The sequence below is a fragment of the Aplidium turbinatum genome, chromosome 11, assembly GCF_918807975.1.
Source record: "Aplidium turbinatum chromosome 11, kaAplTurb1.1, whole genome shotgun sequence".
NCBI classification, from domain to species: domain Eukaryota; kingdom Metazoa; phylum Chordata; class Ascidiacea; order Aplousobranchia; family Polyclinidae; genus Aplidium; species Aplidium turbinatum.
Genome location: NC_137482.1, coordinates 6,647,560 through 6,672,788, shown reverse-complemented (window position 1 = coordinate 6,672,788; position 25,229 = coordinate 6,647,560). Strand labels below are relative to the sequence as shown.

Here is a 25,229-nt window from a genome sequence, read left to right as displayed (position 1 = left end):
TTTATAAGTTGACGAATGGAGTGAGGCGGAACGGGCATGTTTTGAGAAGGGATGAAGATGATGTTTCAAAAGCGGTGGACGGTAGTAGAAAACAAGGCCCAAGAAAACGCGGAAAAGACAAGTTGAAGAGGAAAGCAGCAAGGTGGGTTTGACAAAAGAGGACGCGTTAGACAGATCGATGTGGAAGCCGGGAGTGAAGGCGATTGTGACACTTAATTGGAGGTAAAATTCGGCCACGCTCAGTAACGGGGACATCACCGGGTTAAAACTGGACTACTACTACACAAGGAAGCAAAACTGCCAGGATTAATCTCAATCTTCTTCAATGGGTTGATAAATCAATTAATAGCCTGCATCAGAGCAATTCAGACAATAAAACACGGGTTTTGAAAATATTTTATTGCAATTTGAAAAGTAAAAATTTGGAAAGCAGTGAACTTCCTTAATAAAAACATCAAAATAGCCTATAAAACAAAAATACACTTTATGGTACGGTAAGTAACATTTATCGATGTCCTAGTTGCCATGTAGCCTAAGCTGAGTTGCATCGGGTTGGGCCTACTCGAATAACTCACGTTAAGTAGTGTAAAAATACAGATCGACACACATTGAGCAAGAAGTGATGTTTCCACAACAAAGCTTTCAGAAGTTGGTATGGCAACTTTAGCGGGCTGCGTTAATGATGCTTTTTTCAAACACTACAGGAATTCAAATGCTTGGAAAGGCCTAGTAAATATTTTACAAGAAAGGTGTGCATTGTTTGCATCAAAATTATTTCTTATTGATCAACAGCGTGTTACCATAGTTGTTACTTTGGTTTTCCCATTGCAATAAAATAAATGAGAAGGCTAAACCGGGACGTCATAGAAGAACAGAAACAATAGGTTGAGGAGGCAGACAAGATCAGACTGAAAGAGGAAGATGCGATAGGGAGAATGAAATGAAAAAAGAATAAAAAAACAATTGCTGCATGAAAAAATTGACCTCTCCCACAAGTGAGGAAAAACGAGATGAAGTGTTGCCAAATGGTTTATGATTGACATCGCGTATGATTGTAAATAAAAACCAAGCATTTGTAGTTGAAAAAATACTGTACTCACACACATTGTAAATGTATGAAGTTGTATTGTATTCGACATAAATACATATAAGCATTAGCCGTGGCACTGACAGGGGGTACTTTTCGATACGGGGTGATCTTAGGGGCACGGGGTCTTGAGGAATCCAAAGCTTATTCTTTGGATATGGTCCGTTTTTCTTAGAGGTGTCTTGATTCGGAGCCCGAGGACGTCGCTGGTAGCGGCCCAAATTATTTCTCAACGGCCCTGAGCATTAGTGTTCACATCCAAATTATCTTCTCAACGGCCCTGAGCATTAGTGTTCACATCCAAATTATCTTCTCAACGGCCCTGAGCGTTAGTATTCACACCCAAATACTTTGTTGTTTGTTACGTCTACTACCAGACAGTAAAATCCGTCATTTTTACATTGATCAATGTAAAAATGACGGATTTTGCTGTCTGGGCTGTCGTGTATACTGAGATAACCTACGTCCAGATAATTCCATATTAAGAAAAAAAACTGTCAAGTGTGAAATCAATAGAAGGCAGAAGTTGGAGAACGAGAACTTAAGAGTTTGCGCTGCGACTTCACAGCTTTGCTACGAAATACCAAAAGTAATATATAAAAACTATTTGTTGGGACATCCACGCCTTGTGTGCCCAACCTGCTTGCATAAACCACATGTTGGTGGCTTTCTAACTCTGGGCCGAGCAAATGTTTCTGTTTGGTTGGACGATTGGTGGTGATTTTGATTGGCTGATGAGGTTGAATAACTTCGAGAACCTAAATGCAATCAAATTTTAACATTATAATTCAAATATCATATGCACTTTCAACTCGTCTTTCTTATCTTTTTCAACATATCATGCAAAATATGGTGGTTTTCAACAATGTACTGTATATAGCCCAATGCCGGTTTTGACAACAATCTCATGTGATGTATTAACACTCAACAGCCTTATATGGCCTTTCTGCAAGACTTGTGCAACAACAAAAAGATAAGAAATAAAAATAAAACTTTCGACTTTATTATTAGCAATAAACAAAAAAGCATTAAGCAGAATTTCTGACCGGCGGGGTTGGAATCCTTCCATTCGAAGAATCCACACTGTTCTCCACGAGGTTTTGAGCATGTGTGAAACGATCGTCCTTTGTTTGCTCCTTCTTTCTGCACAGTTCGTTCCACGGCAGCAATGTTGCATCTGCAGTTTATGCTACCGCTAGATGGCGCCGAGTGAGCACGAGGGCGAGTAGGGACTGGCCTGCACATAAATGCAACATCACAAATGTCAATTTAATGTTGAGGAAATCATCTCGTTTTACGCTCACATTTTGTTTATCGCAAAGAAGCACTGCGATAATTAGTATAGAAGACTCAAGTGAGGTACATGTTAAAGGTAGGCTAATCCGCGAATTGAAAATCCAAAAAAAAGCTTTAGTTAATGAGTACTGTCAGCTTATTTATCAACACAAGTAACTACTAACTAGCTATTTGTTTGTATATACCGATTATTACTCGAGTTATCCATGTGCGAAGTCGATGCTGTGTGAGGTCTCCTACTAGGTGGGGCATCTGCCCATACAAAAAAGTTACAGTTTCCACTAGAGTTGGGGCATTTGTAGAAATCGCGCCCCGTGTTGGGGCCTTCCTTACGAACAGTTAGTTTTGCGGCCATGAGTCCACAATTGCAATTCGGAGTGCTGTCCCCTTCGCTTGCAAAGTCACTTCTCGTGTTTTTCGATGGCATCCTCGTACTTGAAGACGAAGACATCTTTCTTTTTCCCGATGAAGGAGCTTTCGACCCACCACCGCGTGGTCCCCCATGACGACTTCGATTAGCCCCACCCAAAAACCCAGGAGCACCCGAAGGGTTGCCCCTATTGGCGGGGGCGAGCGGACGGCGATGCTGGGGGACATTGCTTGAAGTTGGTGGCCTATTGGATTTAAATCTGAAATGAAAAAGCACAGTAGTTACACAGCTAATGACCAGACTTAAACCAGACAATAAATCAATTGTTTTTTTTACATTGATTTTATGTCTGCAGACGTTGTAAAATTAATGTAATCTTTGTAAAAAATGGTTGCTTTGCTGTCTGGAAACCTAAGTTTTATACGAATGTTTAACTGACAACTGGTAAATCTGAAAAGCACAAAATCTTACCATACTCCACTAAGTTACTTAAGACACGTTTCTTTGCTGAAAAAATTAATTGAATTACCCAATTTGCTACAAAAGCTCAGCAAAGAAGCGTAACTGAGCAAGATCATTCCATTCATGATCTGAGATACGACTAAAAAGTGGATTTCTGAAAGCAAGTCTTGAAAGTTTTTTTTTAGAGACATATCTCTGAACAGGTTTTTCAATTCATAAAAAAATCTCACTTGATTCCCAAAATGTTATTAATGTCTTCATCACAACCTCCAATGCAAGCAGTTTGGTCGCAATCAAAGTATTGTGGTACACTGGAACGGTTCAGCTTTAAACGAACTCTAAAAAAGTTTGAGTTTAAGATAAGCATAGATTTATCTATAGGTTACAGTGTGGTTCTTAACGTTTTATCGCCTCAATACCCCGAAGTCAAATAACTACCCACTACCAAGCAGCAATTGCTTCCATTGGTACATTTCATCCACAATACGCTATTCCAAAAAGTATTAAAAAAAACACAACTGAAGTTTATAGCGTGGTGCAATCTTCCGCTAAACTACCTCTTGCATTTATTTTGATGGTTTGTAGAACGGACATCACTGGCTTCCCTGGAGCAAGATCAAGTCATGACTACCCGTCTAGTCTATGACGAAGCACAGCTTAAGTTACATTAAACTATAAACATAGAGAGCAAAAAGAAATTTGCAGTCAATGTACTATTTGCTGCATACACGCAACTTTACAGTTCCTGTAAAGAAATCCACAAATGTTCTAGTAGAGCAACAAACCATTAAATTCATATAAATGCATGTAAAAGCTACGGATATTAAATTTGCGTTTTAGACAGATCCAGTGAATTTCCAAAGTCACCACTGACCTGTGGACTGGGCGGGGCTGACAAGTAGGACAAACGGAGTCGTGAACGGATACGGAGAGTACGGATTTAGGGAGAAAAGCGGCCATCGTGCAGTTTGGGTATCCCATGCAAGATATCATGAAGCTTAAAGAAAAATCCAGGTTTCGACATATCTCACCACTGCACATTTATTCAATAAATAGAGCGCTCAGTGTGTTTGGTCTAAAACTCTTAAAGATGATCGTACAGTAATTGGTCGCACTTTTGAAGTGAAATATATGTTGTAAAGTCCCATATGAAGTCAGAAAACTGAAAAAAATCACAACGCTGCATTACTTATATAGTAATTAGGCGTTCAAATCTAGGGTACGTTTACTGCACTGATGAGACTTTAAGGTCGAAACAGTGAAGTCCTGTCTGCAGTTATTTATTTTATATATAAAGTGCAGATGTAGAAACTTTGTACAGGACGAAAATAAACACAACCAGGCACCACCAATCGGTTAGGAAGTTTCACAACATACCCGCCATCTTTTTTACGCTTCAAAACCATGTCTTTTCCACAGCTTGGACAAGGTCTAATGGGAGTGGAAACTTGGCTGGGGTTGAGAACATTTGATTCGATTTGTGTTGAACTTCCAAAATAAGTCGCCAGAGCTTGGTCGAGTCTGAGCATGTATGCCAGTTAGTAAACTTCTACTTTCAAAAAGTAGCATTCTAAAATTTTTCAAGATGTTGAGATCATGTCAATGTCAAACCCTTTTGCGTTTGGATAACGTTTTTTGCGCTTGGTATAACTTAATTTTCATGAGTACGCTTCAAAGTTCACGCTTTGTAGTTTTTACCCTTTTCTAGACTCCTGCTATGTGATCAAAGTTCACAAAAAGCTACGATTTGTGAACTTTGGCTACTAACTTTTCCGCCTTAGCAACAGCTTCCATGAAGACAGAGCGGTATTTGGAAATGTGTCGCTGCAGGACCTGATCCTTTGTAGCCCGACCGTCGCAGATATTGCGCAGATCTGCCTCCAGTTCGGCTCGCAGCTCAGGTCTGGACATTTCGTATCCCATTAAATTGTAACCTGTGGAAAAAAGGGCGCTTTACTTGCTATGCAGTCGGCTGCGTGGCCGAGAGGGTCTGCACTTGATAATATGCTGAAACGTGGACACAAATGGTTTGTTTGGCTTCGTTCAATTTCAAAATTAACAGCTGGTTTCTGACTTCAGTGAGGTTAAATAGACAATGGAAATGAGGCCAAACCACTGCGAAAGTTTAGTTGTTCGATTGAGGGAATGTGTGGCAGTTTGGCGTTTTTGCTGCAGTACAAGTCACTGGTGTACGTTGATTAATATAAAGAACGATCCTATTACTTTAGCTCAATTGTTGAGCATAATAAATTAATGATAGCTGTGGGAAAATCTATACTAGCCAATTAGTTTTCACGCAACAACATACCGTTTTCACTGAAAAGTTTTCCTTTACAGTAATTTTAAATACAAAGCAGTGGTGCAGGACCCGGCTTTGTCAACTTCTTGTGCGCAATTTCCAATTAGGTCTATTCCAAAAGCGTGACAACCTTACTTCTAAACTGAATTAACTTTATTTTGAAGCTTAGATTTACATTTTGAAGCTACGGTAATTCTATAAAGCATTTAGCTGTGGGACACCTACCTTCCACAAGCCCCATACCAAGTTCACCGGGAAGAAATCTTTGGTCGCTGGTCAGCCCCACGTACATTCTCTGCTTGATCGTCTCAATATGTTCGGCATGAGTTGCATCGGTTCCTATCGTAGCAAACAATGAAGTTTGAATTGATCACAGCATCGAAATTTCGATTGTAAAACACGCTAGCAAGAAAATTAAGTTGTACTGCTAAGAAAACTGAAAACAATATGGTTGAAAAGACATATAGCCGTCACAAATAATCATGTTATTCAAACACTTAAAGTATGCTTAGCGCTAAAATTATTGTTTTCACAAGAACAAAGCAAGACAAATATCTTTCTACAATGAAACTTAGGTGCAGTTATCATTGTTGCTCACCTATACCATGCTTATCCATGAGAGCAATAAGGTCGGCCTCTGTAAGCAAGGGAGGAGCCGTAGTGCTGCCAGATACCATCTCTATGCTGGACGGTTCGAATTCATCACCGACTTCATACACGGGTATGACCTGAAGTAATTCGTGAACGTATTCATGCCAAAATTGTAGTTGCGTTTGAATCTCGCAAGAAAATGCGTACTCTGCATGCCAAATACGATGATTGTCGAGGCGGAGCACAGAAGCAGCATAGAACGAGGTAAGACTTATGGTAAACACTAAACAGCATGTGGTAGAGGTTCAACAGGATGTCAGTTCGACACCAGTCAAGTACACGCGGCTGTACTTTGACAAGACGCTCTTGAAGGTCAACACGAAAAATCTCATTGTGTTCATGTTGGCTTGATTGAAATATTCAACTAGAAAGCATAAGTCTGGTCGCGGCAAAAAGTCATCACAAAAGCAATAACTTACTTTAGCGTTCCACTTGTCATAAATGTAAACTTCCAAGTAATTCTTTGCGATGATCATTAGACCTTGGGCGGAAAACTTTTCAGCGCCAAGTTCTATCTCAACTGTAGTTTCGTGACCCTAAAGATAAAATGTGTCTTCAAAAACCATTCATCAAAGTACAATTGTACATGAAAAAAGCTGAAAAACAAGAAATGCAAATATATTGACACTGGTGACATAAACATTTTAGCAAGTTATAGTTTTTAAAACATTCAATTTCACCTTGATCTTGTTTTTAAAAATATATATTGATTAGGCAAACTTCCCATAGTTTTTACGTACATTTAATAAAAACCTACCTGAGCATCCCTGTGGCAACATGCAAGGAAGTGGCGGACAATCAACTCATAAACACTTGCTTCAACTCCCTGGTGAAAAGCATAGGTTTTTTGTTGGAATCATTTAGTTTAACAAACAAACCAGGTTTGTGTTGTGGCCGGTTGTGCATTTTCTTTTAGTAGACTAGGCTTGTTACTTGGGCAGGTTACACCGAAAAACTCTAAAAATGCTATCGCTATGATTTTCTCGCGTTAACCAAAGAGGGTTCGAAGTTGAGGTTATAGAGTGATCACTAGTCCCATCGCAAATATGATACAAAGCAAAAACAACTGTAGCTCAGCTAATAAAATGAAGCTACCTTTTGTAGAGCAGCAACAAATAAACCATGACATTACAGCCACATTTAAAAAACTTGTGAATATAATAAATATATTAAACCATAATACTAGTAATGCTACAAAAAGAGCTCAATGCTAAGCAAAAAGCCAAGCAGAGCGAATTACATCAAATATAGTTATCATTACTCTCTAAAACCTCTACAGCCTGTTTCACCCTAAAAGTGGGATCATCAGAAGGTCCTTATTCAATTAGAATTCTATTTGAATAAATGTGTAATAATTATATATATTATACAAGAACTATTCTTACACACAAATAGCTGTAAAAGTAACATTATTGTAGTAAACAAGCAGAGATGTGTTACTACACGGTAGTTACTAATTTGCGGTCATTTCGGCTCAAATTTCTTTAACGTAATTTGATTGACAGACCGACAGGTTAGCGTTGAGTTTTGTTGGGTGAATAGGTGGATGGGCTTTGTCGGTTTTGCGTCCGTTTCTAGGAGTAGGTCCACCTTCCAAGTCTAACAATCTCTGTGCGAATCCTCCCCAGGAAGGATGTTGAACTTGCTCTTGCACCAACTTTCTGACATCGATGTCTTTGGGGAAGATGTTAGTCTCCGTGCGAGGATAACTGATGTATCTGTAACAAAAAGTAAGTTAAGATATAAAAAAACATTTGCTCAGCGCCGAACTTCACTCGATATCAATTTTAAAAAAGCGTAAACTTCAAAAAGATTTGAAGGCAGCACTGATGGCTGTATAAAAATACATAGAATTGTATCTTTGACTCACCCTTGTGTGTATAGCTTCTCCGCAACTTTCATGACTTCTTTGGCATTTATTCGCAATTTTCTAGACGACAGTTTTTCTAGCTCTACCGTATCCAATGCCACAGGACGCCAGCGACTGCGTGGACGACTGTGGACATCGGTGACTGTTGCGATAGCTGGCGGTTCAACACAGTTTGCGTACAAGACTTGGCAAGCGAGCTCATCAAAAAGTCGATTACGTTTCCAGGAAAAAGAAGTTCTCATAGGGTCATCTCCTTCTTCTCTTGTGGCGTGAGAAACTGTTAGAAAATCGCATTTAAATGGATGATTTTCACAGTTTGATAACAGATTATTTCGTTCAAATGCAGAATGTCGGTCAAATTAAAGTAATTCAACATAAAAATGATAATTCCGAAAGCATTCAAGAAAAATACAATAATTACAATGATAATAACGATCATGTTATTTGGCGCCAATTATGATGACATGCAGTATCATATTGCGAAACTCAGATACAACATAGTAGACAAGTGGAAGCAATGAAAGGCTATCATGCAGTCATCAAGTCAGCTGCTATAGATTTTGGCAAGTATGGAAGTGGCTTGCCAAAAAATAGCTGCGTGTTCTTGAGGGAAGTAGAACCGATGTCTTTGTCAACGTCGTCCATCACCCTCCGTCGATACAAAAGATGGTTTTTACCACGATAATCAAAGAACTACTTTACGGCACTACATGTAATTCAAAGTTGGCAAGATTAAATAGGTTACAACCTTGTTTTCATACCTTCAATCTTCCAAAATGGTTCCGATTGAAATTGCTCCCGAGCTTTGTATCTTTCTACAACAAATCCAAGCGTCGGAAATTGGCAGCTTCCATAGCTGATAAGTTTGTCGGACAGAACTTGAGGGAAAACTTTTTGCAATCGAAGAGTTTGAAAGCGTGTAAAAGCAGCTCCTGATAAAATTAATAAGGTCCGACTTGACAAAAATGTACTTGCACTAATTAGCAGCAGATTTTTTTTGTAATTGATAAAAAAACTGCACATACTGACTCGGCTAACCAAAATTTTTCTTAATTCCAATATAAACAGGCAAAAGGTAAAGATTACCCCAATACTTGAACCCAAGCATTAAGAAATAAGAAAAGCTTTGTATAAAAGTAAGCTTTCAGCACAAACTAAAGTAGGGTGGTCAGTTCCTTTCTTTCGGCCATCTTTCCTCTATCAACTATGCCCACCCAGTTTATTACAGGGTAGACGGAATGGCCCGTTTCGGCGAGTCCGATTCGGCTAATCCGATTCGGCGAGAGCCTTTTTCGGCGAGTGCCCTATTCGGCGAGTTTTTGAAATTTTATTTTTGAAAGGGAATTATCGGGTACCGTAGCCTAACTGTTTTCACATCGTTTTAACGTCGCTGAACGTGCAGAAAGGAATAAAAATAAAATGTTTGAACTATTAAATTAAAATTCGTCATGTCTGTTCATTTGTTTTTATTTCTGACCATCATATCAAAAACAATACACGTCAACATAGCAAAGGTAGAAGCGACAAAACGCGAACGTTAAAACGTGCTTGAATTCGTCATGTCCGTTCAGTTGTTTTTAAGGTAGAAGCGACAAAACGCGAACGTTAAAACGTGCTTGTGACCGAAGTAAGTTATTGAGTTGAAAGAAATTTGGCACGGTTGCAACACCTTCAGAAAAATTTAAGATGTAAAGGGAAAATAAAAAAAAGAAAATGTTACAAAAAAAATCATGTTTATATCTATAAGTTAGTACTTTTGAATAGTTAAAATGATTAGTTTGGATCAACAAATGTGTGGCCTACAGCTTGGAATGAAAGGAAATTATCGGGTACCGTAGCCTAGTTATCCCTGCCAGCAAAAATTTGTTCCAAGAACCCAGTTAGCCTAACAGTTCATTTTTACATTGTAGTAACAGAATGAGAAGGCTAACCAAATGTGTGGCCTATCGTTTTAACGTCGCTAAACGTTGAAATCGTGTAGAAATAAGAACTTTGATGACTAGGATACGTTGCAAGCCTTAAAGCAGCCGGCGGCCATCGCCGCTAAGTAGTAGTGCTTGAATGACCGCCTGTGCTCCCTCCTCCGTCGGCCAAGTTTGGCCGCCGGTTTCTTCTAGTCAATTATTTAATTTCGCAATAGAATGATTGTGGATTAAATGTCGAAAATATGTAGTATCAAAGAGTGACGCAGAATTAGGTCAGCGCATCATAGTCACTAGTGCTGTATTGAATATATCCAGCTGCGATCACCAGCGCTGTAAGTCTTGTTTGCAATTCACGATGTTTATTTTAACGAAGTGTTAATCCGAAGTGCTAATTTACACCGGCTGGCAATATTGTCGTTTTTATATCGATTCAATGTTGTCGGACATTGAATCGTTGTTAAAAAGGAGAACTAGGTTAGTTGACATCCGTCGGTAAAACACGTGTCTTCATAGTTGAGAACGCTGTGGGTTAGTGACTTCACACCCTCAATGGTGACATCATAACGGAATAAATGGTCAGGTTTTATGAAAGGCGGTATGCAGTTGAAACAATTTACTGAGCTGCGAGCAGTTAAAACAATTTAGGGTCGTTAGATGGTCCCGCAATACCGGATTACAATCCCGATAAAGCATTTAATGCGTGGTACAACGATTCTATTGCAGGACGTCGCCCAGACTTCAACAACGCTAAGTGATCATTTTAACATTGTTGCAAGTTTAATGATATTTACTTATGCTATAGTTATTGTATTTTGGCCTCCAAGCACGCAGATTTGGCCGCCTAGGAGCTCTCGGTAGGCCACGATGGCTGCCGGAAAAAAACACAAGTTTTAAGGCCTGCGTTGAAACTGAGAAACATTCACAGAAGCCCTTCGATACGTTGCATTTTTAAGATTATGCATTTTTAAGATGATGTATTCTGACGTTGAATCAATGTACAAATGAACTGTTAGGCTGAATGGGTTCTTGGAACAAATCGAAGGGCTTCTGTGAATGTTTCCCAGTTTCAACGTATCCTAGTCAGCAAAGTTCTCTTTTCTACACGATTTCAACGTTTAGCGACGTTAAAACGATGTAAAAACGGCAATTTCTGCTGGTCGGGATAACTAGGCTACGGTACCCGATAATTTCCTTTCAATCCAAGCTGTAGGCCACACATTTGTTGATCCAAACTAATCATTTTAACTATTCAAAAGTACTAACTTATAGACATTAAACATGATTTTTTTTTGTAATATTTTTTTTTATTTTCCCTTTATTTTTTAAATTTTTCTGAAGGTGTTGCGACCGTGCCAAATTTCTTTCAACTCAATAACTTACTTCGGTCACAAGCACGTTTTAACGTTCGCGTTTTGTCGCTTCTACCTTTTTCTCGACCTTTGCTATGTTGACGTGAATTGTTTTGGATATCATGATCAAAAATAAAAACAACTGAACTGACATGACGAATTCAAGCACGTTATAACGTTCGCGTTTTGTCGCTTCTACCTTTGCTATGTTGACGTGTATTGTTTTTCATATGATGGACGATGGTCAGAAATAAAAACAACTCAACTGAACAGACATGACGAATTTTAATTTAATAGTTCAAACATTTTATTCCTTTCTGCACGATTTTAACGTTTAACGATGTAAAAACGATGTGAAAACAGTTAGGTTAGGCTACGGTACCCGATAATTCCCTTTCAAAAATAAAATTTCAAAAACTCGCCGAATAGGGCACTCGCCGAAAAAGGCTCTCGCCGAATAGGGAACTCGCCGAATCGGATTAGCCGAATCGGACTCGCCGAATAGTAGCAGACCCGGGTAGAGGTGAGCTGTGTTTTCAATAACCAGTTTAAGCCAGTAGCTGAACCAGGATTACATGATTACCAACCAATATAATTGAAAGATATAGTAGTAACAACTAACAAACGACTTAACATTTAACAACCTATTCTGAGATCAAGCTCCTGTCTCGCATCCACAGCGTCACTCACTCTTTTATCAGGTTGCGCTAGATTTTGACAAGCTTGTCTCACTGATCTGAAAGCCAGTGGTGATATGATGGATTGTAATCATGGCATAATTATTGCTAAATAACATATAAGCAATTTAGTAACTTTGCTGGTCATTGGAATATTTATTCTCAAACTGAGTAAGTCTTTTTGAAAACTTAAACTGGTATATAATTACCATAGTTGTGAAAAAGCTTTGAACTACTAGTACAGATCTGATCATTGAAGCAACTAGTGTAAAGTTTCGGCTTCATGTTGGAGTATCCACAGTCCACACCCATCTGTTGTTTCATTTAGTTACAAAGCGCTACTGAATGAAGAACTGCTCTTAAAGTGTGTTGCTCAACAACACACAACGTGATCAATGATTGCTTTATTTTGACATTTCTAGTCTCGGGTGTTGTTCATTTTAAACTTAGACCTGAATTAATTCAATGTTGTTGATCATTTTAATCAAATTTAATACTTTGATGACTAAAGTGATAGAAATGAGGCAAAGATTTTATTATTTCTTCTCTAGAAAATGTTTTTACGATATGGAAGATTGCAGGATGAGAAATTTATAAAATCTGTAAGTATAAAATATAACAAAGAAGAACCTACCTATCAGTGATTTCTGAAAACTTTGCACGATAAATTGATACATTGGGTTTCACATTTTGACAAATGTCAATAATTTCAAAACCAATATTTTCACCTTCTCTGTCACAATCAGTCCAAACTATCAAAGCTTGGCATTTCTGAATTTCTTTTTCAAGAGTTCTCTGAGATCCAAAACATGCAAAAAAACATAAATGTCAAATTGCAAATTAAATTTTTATCAAAATTGAATTACTTTTAGTTTTACAAATATAAAAGCAATACGGTAAGTTATTGCAATGCTACTACATCCTAAATAGTATGGTACACAATTAAACAAAACAGTACGGTACAGTAAAAATCAAATCACAAATTATCTTAAACCCTTTTCAAGTATAAAAAAGGTACATTGAACAAAAATACTTTTTTCTGGTAGTAAATATTGCAGTGTAATGAGTAATGACATCACACATTTCAACAGTCAAAATTGTACACACTTGTGGCCAGATGCAATCATTTTTAGGGACTTGGGTGGCCAGAGAAAAGACTACATCAACCAACTAAAAGACCACCAATCAACAAAATGCAACATGCTACTACAGATTGACAATCAATTAAAACAGCTATCCATACTGTAAGTTAACTAAGTACCTTGATATTTATCATATTCTCTGTAACTTGTTTTTCTACTTCAGCGTCAAATAAAGAACCTGGATGACATGATGTCCTGAAAAATGTTGTATATATTAAGGCGATGTGAAAATCAAAAAAATTTTAAAAATCAAAAATCGAATTATCACACAGGGTGACTATTGCTATGTAGAGTATTTCTGTAAAATTTCACGCAAAAATATTCAGTAACCTTAAACATGTAGTCGATTTTGTCTTTGGCATTTGTTGCAAGCACAGAGTTGCCAGGTACAAATTTTTTGAAGAAAAAACTTTGTTTATCTTTTTTAAATTGTAAAAATTTCCAACTTTAACAACCACAACAACAATTACATATGATGCGACTGCTAGTTGCCCTTTTAGGTAAAGGTTGACGGTGTACGGTAAGATATTAAACAATCACCTGGCAACCCTATTTTTGCTTGGTCAGCAAAAACTGATGATATTAAAGCCTTTTTCACTTCTATGGCAAGAGTAAGAATGCACTGTGCATAAGATGACACTTTGGTTTTGTTGTAGTAATATGTATTACATAATCACACAACGCACTGCATTAATATTCGATTGTTTTCGCCGATTTACATTTGTTTTTTGACAGATATAGTAACTGCAACTCTCCAATGGTAGCTTACACATCAACCAACCAACTTTATATGTGCTTGTAAAACGTGCACAAACGAATGAAGAATAAAGACAATGAACAAGAAACAATGGTGAATATCAAAACATTGTACTGCAGCCAATGAAAGAAAGTCAGATTTCGTGTCTGCTTTCGGCAAGACCCTACGCGAAGCAATTCTCGCCCGAATGAAACCATACCGTCGTTGATGGCCAGCAACACTTCCACAGTCGTTAGTGACTTCCCAAATGATACGCTGCACAGCCTGAGTATGGGCAGGAAAATGAGGGCATTCAAACTTTGTGTTTATCAAACCCTTTAGTTCATTTATGGTCAAGTGTGAAGTAAGGATAGACTCAGTAGGCATGGTCCCAATCAAAGAGAACAGTGAGTTGGCATCCAGATTTAATTTAGGTTGGGTAAAAGTGCGGACAGAAACATCACAAGAGTTACTGCCTTGGCGAATATTTTCTAACATGTTCACAGAAAAAGATCGCAGAGCAGGATCATCACTGGATACCGGGGCATTGTCACATTCAGATGTACCAGGTGCAGCTGGTTCGAAAGGAGAGTCAATTTCTTCATCAATTGCTGCAGAAAACTGCTGTTTTTTTTTCAGTTCTCTTCCTCTATCACTTGTGACTTCTTTGCTGCAGCGAAATCATCTCCTCGCTGTTGTTTGAGGCTCTTGAAAAACAAGTTTTTTGTGTGAATGATAAATGTAAAGAACACAAAATAATCCATGTAAATCAGTTCAGTTTGTTTTTATTTCTGACTATCACAACGAAAAACAATATATGCCAAACAAAACAAATAATACTCTTTCGGACAAATGGCAGTAAAAATCAGTGATAGTCAAGAAAAATCTTCTCGCCATAGCACGACTAGCTTTAGTGAAAGCACAAGCTGCCTGCCTTTACAGACATAGAAATCAGAACATCTGAAGCACTTTCCCACGAGGAAATGCTTTAGGAAAGCGAAAAATCCTTAAACCACCTACTATCTAGAGTTGGTTGCACTACATCTGCAATGGTGAAGTGGGGTTGTAGAATTGGCAGTAACCCATTCTCCTTCTCATATGGCTCCATTCAACAAATGTTGTTAGAAGAGCCATGTCAATGACAACAACTGACCAACCCCAGTACACAACATGGGACATATCTATGCATGACCCATTGACCCTGTTATCAAAGAATATATTATACTAATAAAAGCCTTACATTTCATAGAAAATTACTAGACAAAAAAGTTTGAAAAGATACCGTATGTAAGAACTTACCTTTTGTTAACTCTCTTTTGAAGCGTTTTCGTTGTCCTTTTGTCTAGAGGCCCAATTTGGTATAACGGTGCTTCTACTCCACGATAACGTTGGGAGAGGAGAAACCTCAATTGTTTGCGATCTTCATTTGAAAAGAGAATAGTTAGATTTTTTTCCAGCTTCCTGAAAAATTAACTCCTTATGAGTGCTCTGTCTTTGCAAACGTGCAATTAATTATTTCAACACATTAAGGTTTTGAAAAGTGTCTGCTGGTTGGTTATTGTAGCCTACGTGTAGTGTTCATTCATGCAAGCTATATGTTAGTATTTTTAACAACTACCCTTCATCCATACGAAGATATACGAGTTGGTCTATGTTTTATGTCACTACCAAGCTTAATTAAAACCTGTCAGAGAAAAAGCTGCAGTAATAAAGTACTTGAGTATCACCTTTAACAAAGTACAGAATGCAAGAACATATCGTAGTGTTGGTAAATTAGCAGTGGGAAGCTCCTTGGAGGGTCCAATGACAGAAGAGCTTTCCATGCTTTTTACTCTCTTTTTAGAACTTTTAGTCATGATTTAACAGTTAACAATGCTACCCACAACAAGGTCAGCTTTATGAACTAAAGATAATATGTGAAGAGATTAATGTATTTTTTGAAAAATAAACATAGCCCACTTACAGTACACAGAACTAAGAATTTAAGTGCTGAAAACTTAGTTGTCTGAGCCTTCCGTAATACTATGAACTTTATTAGTGTCATTCTCAAAGCTACATATAAAAAATACAGAACCACAAACAGCAGCTTCACCTGAATAAGCAGTTCCTATTCCAGAATACCTGATAATTACAGACACTGCCTCTTAGGCCTACTTTACACAGTTTGGAAAACCTAGCCTAAACTAACTTTGAACCGAAGCCTGAATGATTATTTAACAACCAAGCATAAAATCATAGCAAACATTTCGGCTGAACACAACTTCTTATCTGAATTTTGCAGCCTTATCTTCAATAATAATCAGCAATTCAGCATCTCAAGCTATAAATCTCTCAGCAACAGTCAGCAATCGCTCGCGCGCGCGTGTGTGCGGCACACAACGCGTTTTCCCTAACTAGCCATTCAGAGCGCGCTATCTGGATCACGTGGATTGATGCGTTGTGATAGCATTTTTTGTGGAATCACCTTGCAAGAATTAGAAAATACTAACCTTAGAACGCTTACATGTTTACGGATACTGGATTTTATCGCATAAAACTTTACAAAAATACTCTATACAACAGTAGTCACCCTGTGTGATAATTCGATTTTGTCCATTCAAATTTCACATCGCCTTAGTATATATACCTCCATTGGTTCTCACAAAATTTAAATATATTATTTAAAACTTTTTACAACATAAGTTTGTCAACTTTTGCAAAGTTGTGTTTCGAAGACAAACTTTATGCGAACAATAAACATGTACGTCTAACAGTAAGCTGCACATTTTGGTACCGACTGTTCAGTGTTCACTAGAAAAATCAACATGCAACTGATATAATATTGTGACGTTTGGCTTCGATCACTGCAAGCTCGCGCGAGAAACTAAATTATTCTCGCGTTTGCCTTCAGATGTTCTCACATTTTTGTAAGTCACACGATTCATTTTTTGACTACGTGGAGAAAAATTCACACAGTTTTAGTTTGGTTTAGTTACAGAACGGTCGTTTCTTTTGCTTATCACCAGAGTTGAGAAAAATGGAGAAATAAAACAAAGACGTGCACAATTGTTTCTTATAATTTGCATGGAGTTATAAACCTTGACCAAAGAAAGCAAAGAGAACAAGACCGTTTGCGCACACGATTTGTAGCTTAGATACAGTAAAACTGCAAATTGTATATGGTACATATAATATATATTATATTGTATTTGTATAGCCAACAACATAATTTACAAAAAAACTCTAGAAATATGTAGAAAATAAAAACTCATTTACTCAAAAATTAGATAAATGCCAAAAAAACAGAAAATATAATACAGTAAAACAAAAATGCAGAGTGATGACAGAGTTTCTTTGAGAGGAACAGAAGAAACAAGATCGTCGCACTGTCAATTTACTTAACTTTTCTGTAACAAACTGTTTAACTGATATTTGTAATTATCCAAGCATTTCATGGTTCAAGATTGACATCTTATGCGAAACTAATGCAATATATTAGTTTATGCACTTAACCAATTTTATCCAAATTAGGTTTTTCATTTTGTCTTAATAAAAATTGTATATAAAATGTTTGTCACACTTTTATATATCAGAGTTAAGGATGTGACCATGGCAACCTTTATACACAGACCATGACAACATGCAGCTTCAAATTTGACTGTAGGCCAATCTGTCAGTAGCCAAAATCGCTAATTAATATAAGTTGATAGTTAGAGTATTAATTAAAAATATAGGCTGGTGCTTGTGTATATTTTGTGTGATTTTGAGTTACTTTTATGCTATTGTTACCATACAAATAATGAACTGAACTTTAGCAAATATGCTGGAAATCCGAAAAGGATCTGGCAACAGTGGTAATAGGGATATTGTCGTTTTTTTAACATAAAATTAGGAGCTTTGCAGTAATTAGATTCACTGATCACACTTTGGCAATTTGGATTCTCAAAACTATCATTTCTAAGAGATACAAAGTAAATTTACTTTAGAATTCAAAATCGGAAATTACATCAGCTTTCAGTCAGGCCACCAGTTTGCATGTTGTCAAGGCCTGTATAACTGTACATAGATTGCGATGGGTGTGACTTTCAGTATTATACTGTATGCAGTGTGAGTGTCAGCTAGTGTGAGCTAAAGTTAAACACACAAAATTTGCAATATAAAAAATAAAAAACTCTTTACCATTTTCTGTAACTTCCAACAAATTCATAGTTTAAAAGATGACCAGACAATGATGTCATCGTCATTTCACAAGTTTGACCAAGCATGTAGTGTTGGAATTCATAAATTTTATTGAACTTTGAAAATCCTTCTCGCTGCACAAAATAAATGAATATATATGTTATACAAGTCTTTGACTGAAAAACTGCAATGTGTTAATTATATGAAAAAACAGACAAATTATCAAAAAATTATCAAAGTGTAAGTCAACAAGGCAGAAAGTAAATAAAATTTAACACACGATACATGTTACAATATATGAAATGATCATATAAGTAAAATCTACATTTAAAATATGGGAAAGCTTTAAATTTCCCATTGATTATAATGAAGTATTACCACTCACCAACAGCATAACATGTTATACTGCATATTTCTATACATTTACAGCAATGGTACAATAGTCCCAAGATATCTGTGACACCAAAATGACTAAATAAACAATAGTCAAGACTCGAGAATACAAAACCGTGTAAAGTCTATTATGTGTAATACTTAGAATGTACATCAAACATGTAGGCTATTTGGGTTTATTTGGAACAATGAAAAATGTCTTCACTGATACATTGACATGGAGCTGGTGTACAAGTCTCTGCCCTAGTCAAAATACACTGACATCATAGATTAGAAATCGACCAAAAAATAGGTTGAAGTAGCTGTTATGTTGACTACTTTACCTTTTTCTAATCCCAACCAAAACCCTCATTTAACCCTGAAGATTAGTGTTACAAAATAGTGAAGCAAAGGAAAAGTAGTAAAGGCATAAACAGAGTTCGCTTGATTAAATGATGTTCACACACTTCACCTTATATGTTAGTGGTCGATTCTAATCTTTGACATATATTCACGTTATGGCATATAATATGACAAGGGCGGAGACTTGTACACCAGCTCGGTTAACTGAAATGAAACATACAATGCTTGTCTTTTAGCAACGAGTCTGGCCCTGTGGGACTACACCAAAGGTCTTATGAACATGGTTAATGAATGCAATTTTTCACTTCTGCTGCATGCAAGTCGTAGTATGTATGTCGGCTGCATAACCGAGTGGTGAGAGACACATAATGGCAATCTATAAGGAGCGCGTTCAACACTGGTCAAGAACATGCGGTTGTGTTTTTGGCAGGACACTTAAAGGCATGCCTGAAGGTGGACATGAAGATTGGCTTCCTTGCCTTCCTGTCCGCTTAATCTAAATCTTCAACCACCAGACGTAAGCCTGGATACGACAAACAAAAACAAACTGCATGCATATGACTATTGACTACATGGCCAAAGATCAAAACAAACAAGCCAATCAAATGGGAAGAGGCTAATGCTAGAGTAACTAACATACCGTACCCAATGAAACTGATGTCCAGATAACAAATCAGATATTCTCTTGGCAGCATCATTTTTTTCTGCTACATTGAGTACTTTGTATAACGAATTATTTCTTGCCATGCCTCGCACTAAACGGTTCAAAAAATTTGATTGGAAGACTTGTAACATTTGTAAGATGACAGAAACAAATCATCAAAAAGCAAACAAATCATCAATGAATTGAAAGTTATGCCATTTGCTAAAGTTTCAAGACCTGTTTACAAGCAATAACCACTTGGTCTTTAATTCAACAAACATCAAACAATGCAATCAAATATCCATTTATAACATTAACAAAATTAATATGCTATCAACTGTGCCTAAACTATGGTGTTGTTGAAGACAAAAACTTGTGATTTGGGAAATTTTGAAGTCTTAGTAAGAGAGTATGCCTCACCTTAACAACATTTGCTACCTGTACGTAACAAAGTTTTTTGATTGAAACCATGAAAACCAGTATGAGATAGTCACTTTGTTCGGAGCTGGTATACAAGTCCCCCTCCCCCTTGGTAACTCATGACAAAGAGAGTGCAACCTAATTTGTACCATGAACAACTCGTACCGTCAGTTTGTACCTTGAAAAGATCGAAAGAAAATATAAAAAAGCCGAAGTCGCTGATCGCAGTTTCCGCAAGGTTAGGGTCTCGGAGTATCGGTTAGTAATCGGTAGTTAGGGTTAGGGTATCAGAGTATCGGTATCCGCAAACAAACTGAAAAGATTGAGTGAAAAAAATAGAACATCGCTGATCGCAGTTTCCGTTTTTCCGTAAACAGTTCAAAATTTCTGGTAATGATCCTAAGAGTTTTTTAATAAAGTCGCTGATCGCAGTTTCCGCAAACATTTTAAAAGGGTTAGGGTTGATCAAAGTTTCCACTAGCCTAACATTTTAAAAGGGTTAGGGTGTTTCCGCAAACAAACAAACTGAAAAGATCGAAAGAAGAAAATAAAACCAAGCTGAAGTCGCTGATCGCAGTTTCCGTTTTCCGCAAACATTTTAAAATTTCAATTAATGATCCTAAGAGTTTTTGTTTGTTTGCAAAAATTTTAAAATGTTTGCGGAAACTGCGATCACCGACTTCGGCTTTTTTAGTTTTTTCTCTCGATCTTTTCAAGCTACGAACTAACGGTACGAATTGTTCATGGTACCAATTAGGTTGCATTCTTGACAAAGACAGGACTCGACCAAACATATAGGGTGAAACTACTTTACCTTTGCTTTACTGTTCACACACTTAGATTGAACAATCCACATGTTTTCGTCAATTCCTCTTTGTCATGAGTTACCGGGGGGGGGGGGGGGGGGGGACTTGTATACCAGCTCCCAATTATCAGTTTCTATTACTTTGCTGAAATCTCGAAGTTTTTGAGTGAAATGCTGAATCTTACCTACAATTTAACGTGCTGGTTGGTCTACATCGACTCTTTTAATATATTTTTCGTTCCGGACGCGTTAATGACGAAAAATAAAACTCGGTAAAATGAATGAATGGATTTCCCAAGTCCCAATCACATTTGCACAATGCACATTGCAGGATTGCACACTGCACTGCTGCACAGTACGCAGTCAAAGCATAGATATCTTACATATATAAGATATCTATGGTCAAAGCTGTTGCCGCCAATTTGGTGTTGCCAGATGACCTTCAAAATTGTGTTGCCAAATGTTCTTTAAAGCAGCAATCTGAAACAAATAAACTTTTTTGGCTTGGTTTTGAATCTTCATTCTCGGACTGATAAAGCTTTGATAATAGGTTATTCCTAGTAGTTTAGCATACTTGTGGAGGGTTTTAACGCAGGGCGGTTACCGACATAAACAGAGTGAAGTTTCCAATTGTTGAATTGTTGTTGCCTGGGAACTATTCCATCCATTGGGTGTCGCTGAATGGAGATAAGTGCTTAGAATGCGTTGCTCAAGCGCATACCCCAAGAGTCGAACCAGTGCCGCTTGATGTTGAAGCTTTTTTGTTCAAAAACTCACGCGCTAACCAACTGAGCTATCGAGTCGTACACATCGCGGCTGAGCTGAGCTATCGCTTTGATACCGCTTTAAAACGTTTTCAGTCTCCCACGCATTTTTCTTTCCTTTGTTTGTTTGTTTATCTTTATCCTGCATTGCGTGAAAGTGGACTTGAGCGCTATACAATATGCATCGGTGTACGCCTTCTGACGTACACCTGACCCACGCTGCAGCCGACAGCAGCAATGTCTGTTTCCGGTTGTCTACTCTACCTATGACTTAAATTTGGTACTACCCATTACTCGAAATCGATCACTGGGTAGAGGCAATTATCGTAAAGTTTCTTGCCCAGAGAAACAACAGCAAGTGCGAGTGGCTGGAGTCGAACATGCAGGCTCTCGACTGCTGCGAGCCCAACGCGCTAACCACTCGGCCACTGCTGCCGATATTTTACTGAACTATGTTTTGAATTTTTTCATCTCTGAAGTTATGATGATATCTGCAAAAACTCTCTGCAAAGACATTCAAATTTCTACTTCCGCAATTTTTTCTCAACAACCTTAAAATTTTTCACAATTAATTGACAAAATTCTCCATTTGACAAAGCTGTTTGAATACCTGATTGTCAAAAACATGACATTGCATGATGAATCTTTACTCACTAAACTTACTCCTGGAGTGAAGTTTGAGATCAAACATACGCAAAATAATGTAAAATACCAAAGCATAAATGCAAAAAAACTTCTTTTAGTTAGTTGGGTTTGTTTTTATTTCTGACCCTCAAATAGAAATACACTGCATAATATAAAAACATAACAGAAATCTCGAAAAAGAAGCCACAAACGAAATTGTTATCCACTTACTCCAGAAACAGGATTATCAGTTTAAAATTTGACACGATTGCAGCGTCTTAGTTTGCTTATTGGTTGCTGAACTGCTTAAAATATTAAATTGACTTGACTTACTCATGGAAATAAACATATGGAGCCTTTCAAACAAGACTAGATCAATCAATGTTTGAAACATCTGAAAGTTTTTTTTTTAATTATCAAAGGTTTAAACGACATCAAAGGCTATTTACGTTTTTGAAATACATAATATTCAAATACATTTTAAACAAAAATTGTTGTCATACATTTTAATTTTGAGACAATAAAATATCGTTTGACGATGACAAATTGTTTGAAAATATTTTGTAATTGGAAAATGAAGCTTATCCTTACACAAAAACTGTTTATTTGTTTCGTGGTTACCACAAAATCCATGAGCGAAACCATTGGAAACAATACAAGCAGGAAGCAGGGACAGAGATTGTTATTTTCTGGAAATTAACTTCATAGGGTAATAATACAGGCCCGTAATTATACATTTTAGCTTGGGGGGGCTCAAAAGCTGTTGCGAAGTAAAAGGCTATGCACATAACATTTGTAGTTGCAATTAGTCTAATTTGCGGTTTTTCGGGCAAAGGCACGGCATATGTTATAAAGTCACAAGGTGCTAGATAGCAATAATTTCGAATGATTGGGATAATTCCAGCCAAAACATGGGTAATTCCAGCCAAAATGATTGCAGAATAGAATAGATGCAATCAGTGGCGTAGCCAGGAATCTGTAAAGGGGAGTTTTTGACGACCCAGCGGCGGGGGGTCTGGGGGGCCTCCCCCAGAAAATTTTGAAAAATTGCTTTGAATTTGGTGCATTCTGAGAGCATTTTCAACAAAAATGTGGGTATGAATATTCCTGCAAAATTGTGCTGTCCGGTGGCATAGCAAAAGAATAAGATCATGTTTTCTTCGGCATTTTTCGGAAATAAAGCTAAGTCTCTATGTTTTCTTGTTGCTAAATCCTGGCTGAGATGTTTGAATGTTTGGTATTGACAAAAGTCGCTCTTTTAATGCAGTTTTGCTTAAAATTAGGCAATTTCTTTTTAGACTGAAAGCATCACACGTGCCAAAGGGGGGGGGGGGGTTGTAATCCCCAACCCCCCCCCCCCCCCCTTGGCTACGCCACTGGATGCAACATTTTTAACACACAACTTTGTCAGGAACGACCCTCGTGACTTTGTCTGGTACAGGTCTCCACCAAACCAATTTATCCCCTTTGGGGTGTAATATTCGGCAGTAAACGTCAAAAACACTAACAGCTATCCAAGCTGATACCAATGTTGATTTATTTGTTTTTAAGAGATATTCATGGACAATATTTCCAAAACCAGCATCTTACTCCATTGTAATTACTTTTACCTGAGATGCCTTGCCAAAAAAACTCACCCAAATTTAAAAATCATTATCGTGCAATCTGTCTGGAATAACCCTATAACTATTACCCCACCAGTACATAACAACTACAAAATTACAAGCAAGATAATTGTACAAAGTGACATATGAGAATCAAAAAAAAATAAATATAGAAAGTCTTGGGTCTGGGATTACCGTAGGCTACTCATTTGGAATTGGAAAACCAAATGTAGCTTGCCTGGCAGAGTTTTTACTTTGAGCTTGGGGGGGCATTGCCCCCCCAAGCCCCCCCGGCAATTATGGGCCTGTAATAATAATAATGGTGTTGCAAGCACAGTAGTGCTTTTTCACTTTCATGATAACTTACGTAGCAAAAATAGTACAAAAAAAAAAGAAATAGAATCCTGCAGGTAAGAATACTGACAAGGAAGTCATAAACAAGAGAAAAAAAAACAAGAAAAAAATGAAATGAAAAAAATTCATGAAGCACAATAACTGTAGACAGGATCCCTACTTCTTTAACCTTCTGTGTCTCATCCGTGCAGTCATGAATCGTTCAACTTAAATCTTAGTAACAAAATGGTTGGAAGGTTTGTCCAATCTAATAAAAAAATAAAGAGCCCAATATGCAGATTCTAAGCTCATATTCAGCAAGTTTAGCTTGATTGAATCTTTATCCTTTGACTGAGAAAGCTTCTTTGAGAGCTTAATCTTGGCAGTTTTGCATACTTGTAGAGGCTTTGACCCACTGACAAAGGCCCAGTCACCGAGATTGACACTGAAATTTCCAATTGTTGTTGAAGTGTTGTTGGCAGGAAATTATACCAGCATTAAGTGCTGCTAAATAGAAAGCAATCCTTAACGTGTGTTGCTCAAGCGCAAACCCCGAAAGTCGAACCACCGCTGTTTAATCTTGAAGCTTCATTGTCTACGAATTCAGATGCTAACCAACTGAGCTATCATCATACGTATATTAGGGTGGTCCCGAAAACCGAATTTTAGAAACTGCAATGTGACACTACCCAAAACATCTCCAAATGACAAAAAATGGACCCTGTAAAAATTTCAGAGAGATTGAACTTTGTTTAGAGGTGCCAGATTTACTTTGAAAATTCAGATTTTTTCCCTATGCGAATATATGGGAATTGGGAAGCTACAGTCTGTAAAACCATACTTGACACTCTGAAGTTGTATTATCCAACTGTTGATATAGTTGTAGGCAATGTCCTCTTTTAAACTGGGTTAATCTATTTTTATCAGCATGATGTTGTTCCATTTCACTGATCACCACTACTTGGCTGCCATGTTGATAGTTTTAACAGTAGATAAAATTATGTCACACCAGCTACCAAAGCTTTATCTGTAGTTGAGCAGATATTCTAGACTCAGCTAAAGCTGGTTCGATTCAGCAATACTGGTCAGAAGTCTGGTGCTTGTGTCCTAATTTTATAAGAATTGAACAAGGACATGTTTCATCTGGCTTGTCACCATATTCTGGAAATAATTTTCCAAAAAGCATTCTTGACATGCCTTGGGCCATCATCTGGACCAGACATTCTCCTTTTTAAGCGATTTAAATCAAAATGGAGTACATTGAATAAAGATGGGTATG

The 25,229-nt window shown here is 37.4% G+C and overlaps 1 protein-coding gene across 1 annotated transcript; it reads right to left on the bottom strand.

Moving 5' to 3' along the window:
• Nucleotides 1-386: 386 nt before the first annotated feature.
• LOC145779311 (DNA topoisomerase 3-alpha-like) lies at nt 387-19,504 on the bottom strand. The gene is made up of 19 exons (XM_082590865.1): nt 19,403-19,504; nt 18,023-18,156; nt 13,248-13,323; nt 12,621-12,781; nt 11,954-12,045; nt 8,797-8,967; nt 8,036-8,312; nt 7,673-7,883; nt 6,923-6,991; nt 6,585-6,701; nt 6,113-6,242; nt 5,740-5,853; nt 4,984-5,149; nt 4,593-4,736; nt 4,090-4,212; nt 3,446-3,553; nt 2,569-3,012; nt 2,134-2,324; nt 387-1,845 (listed from the first exon to the last, which is right to left on the bottom strand). The coding sequence occupies exons 1-19, from the start codon at nt 19,502-19,504 to the stop codon at nt 1,691-1,693; spliced, it is 2,985 nt and encodes a 994-aa protein (XP_082446991.1). The 3' UTR covers nt 387-1,690.
• Nucleotides 19,505-25,229: the final 5,725 nt, after the last annotated feature.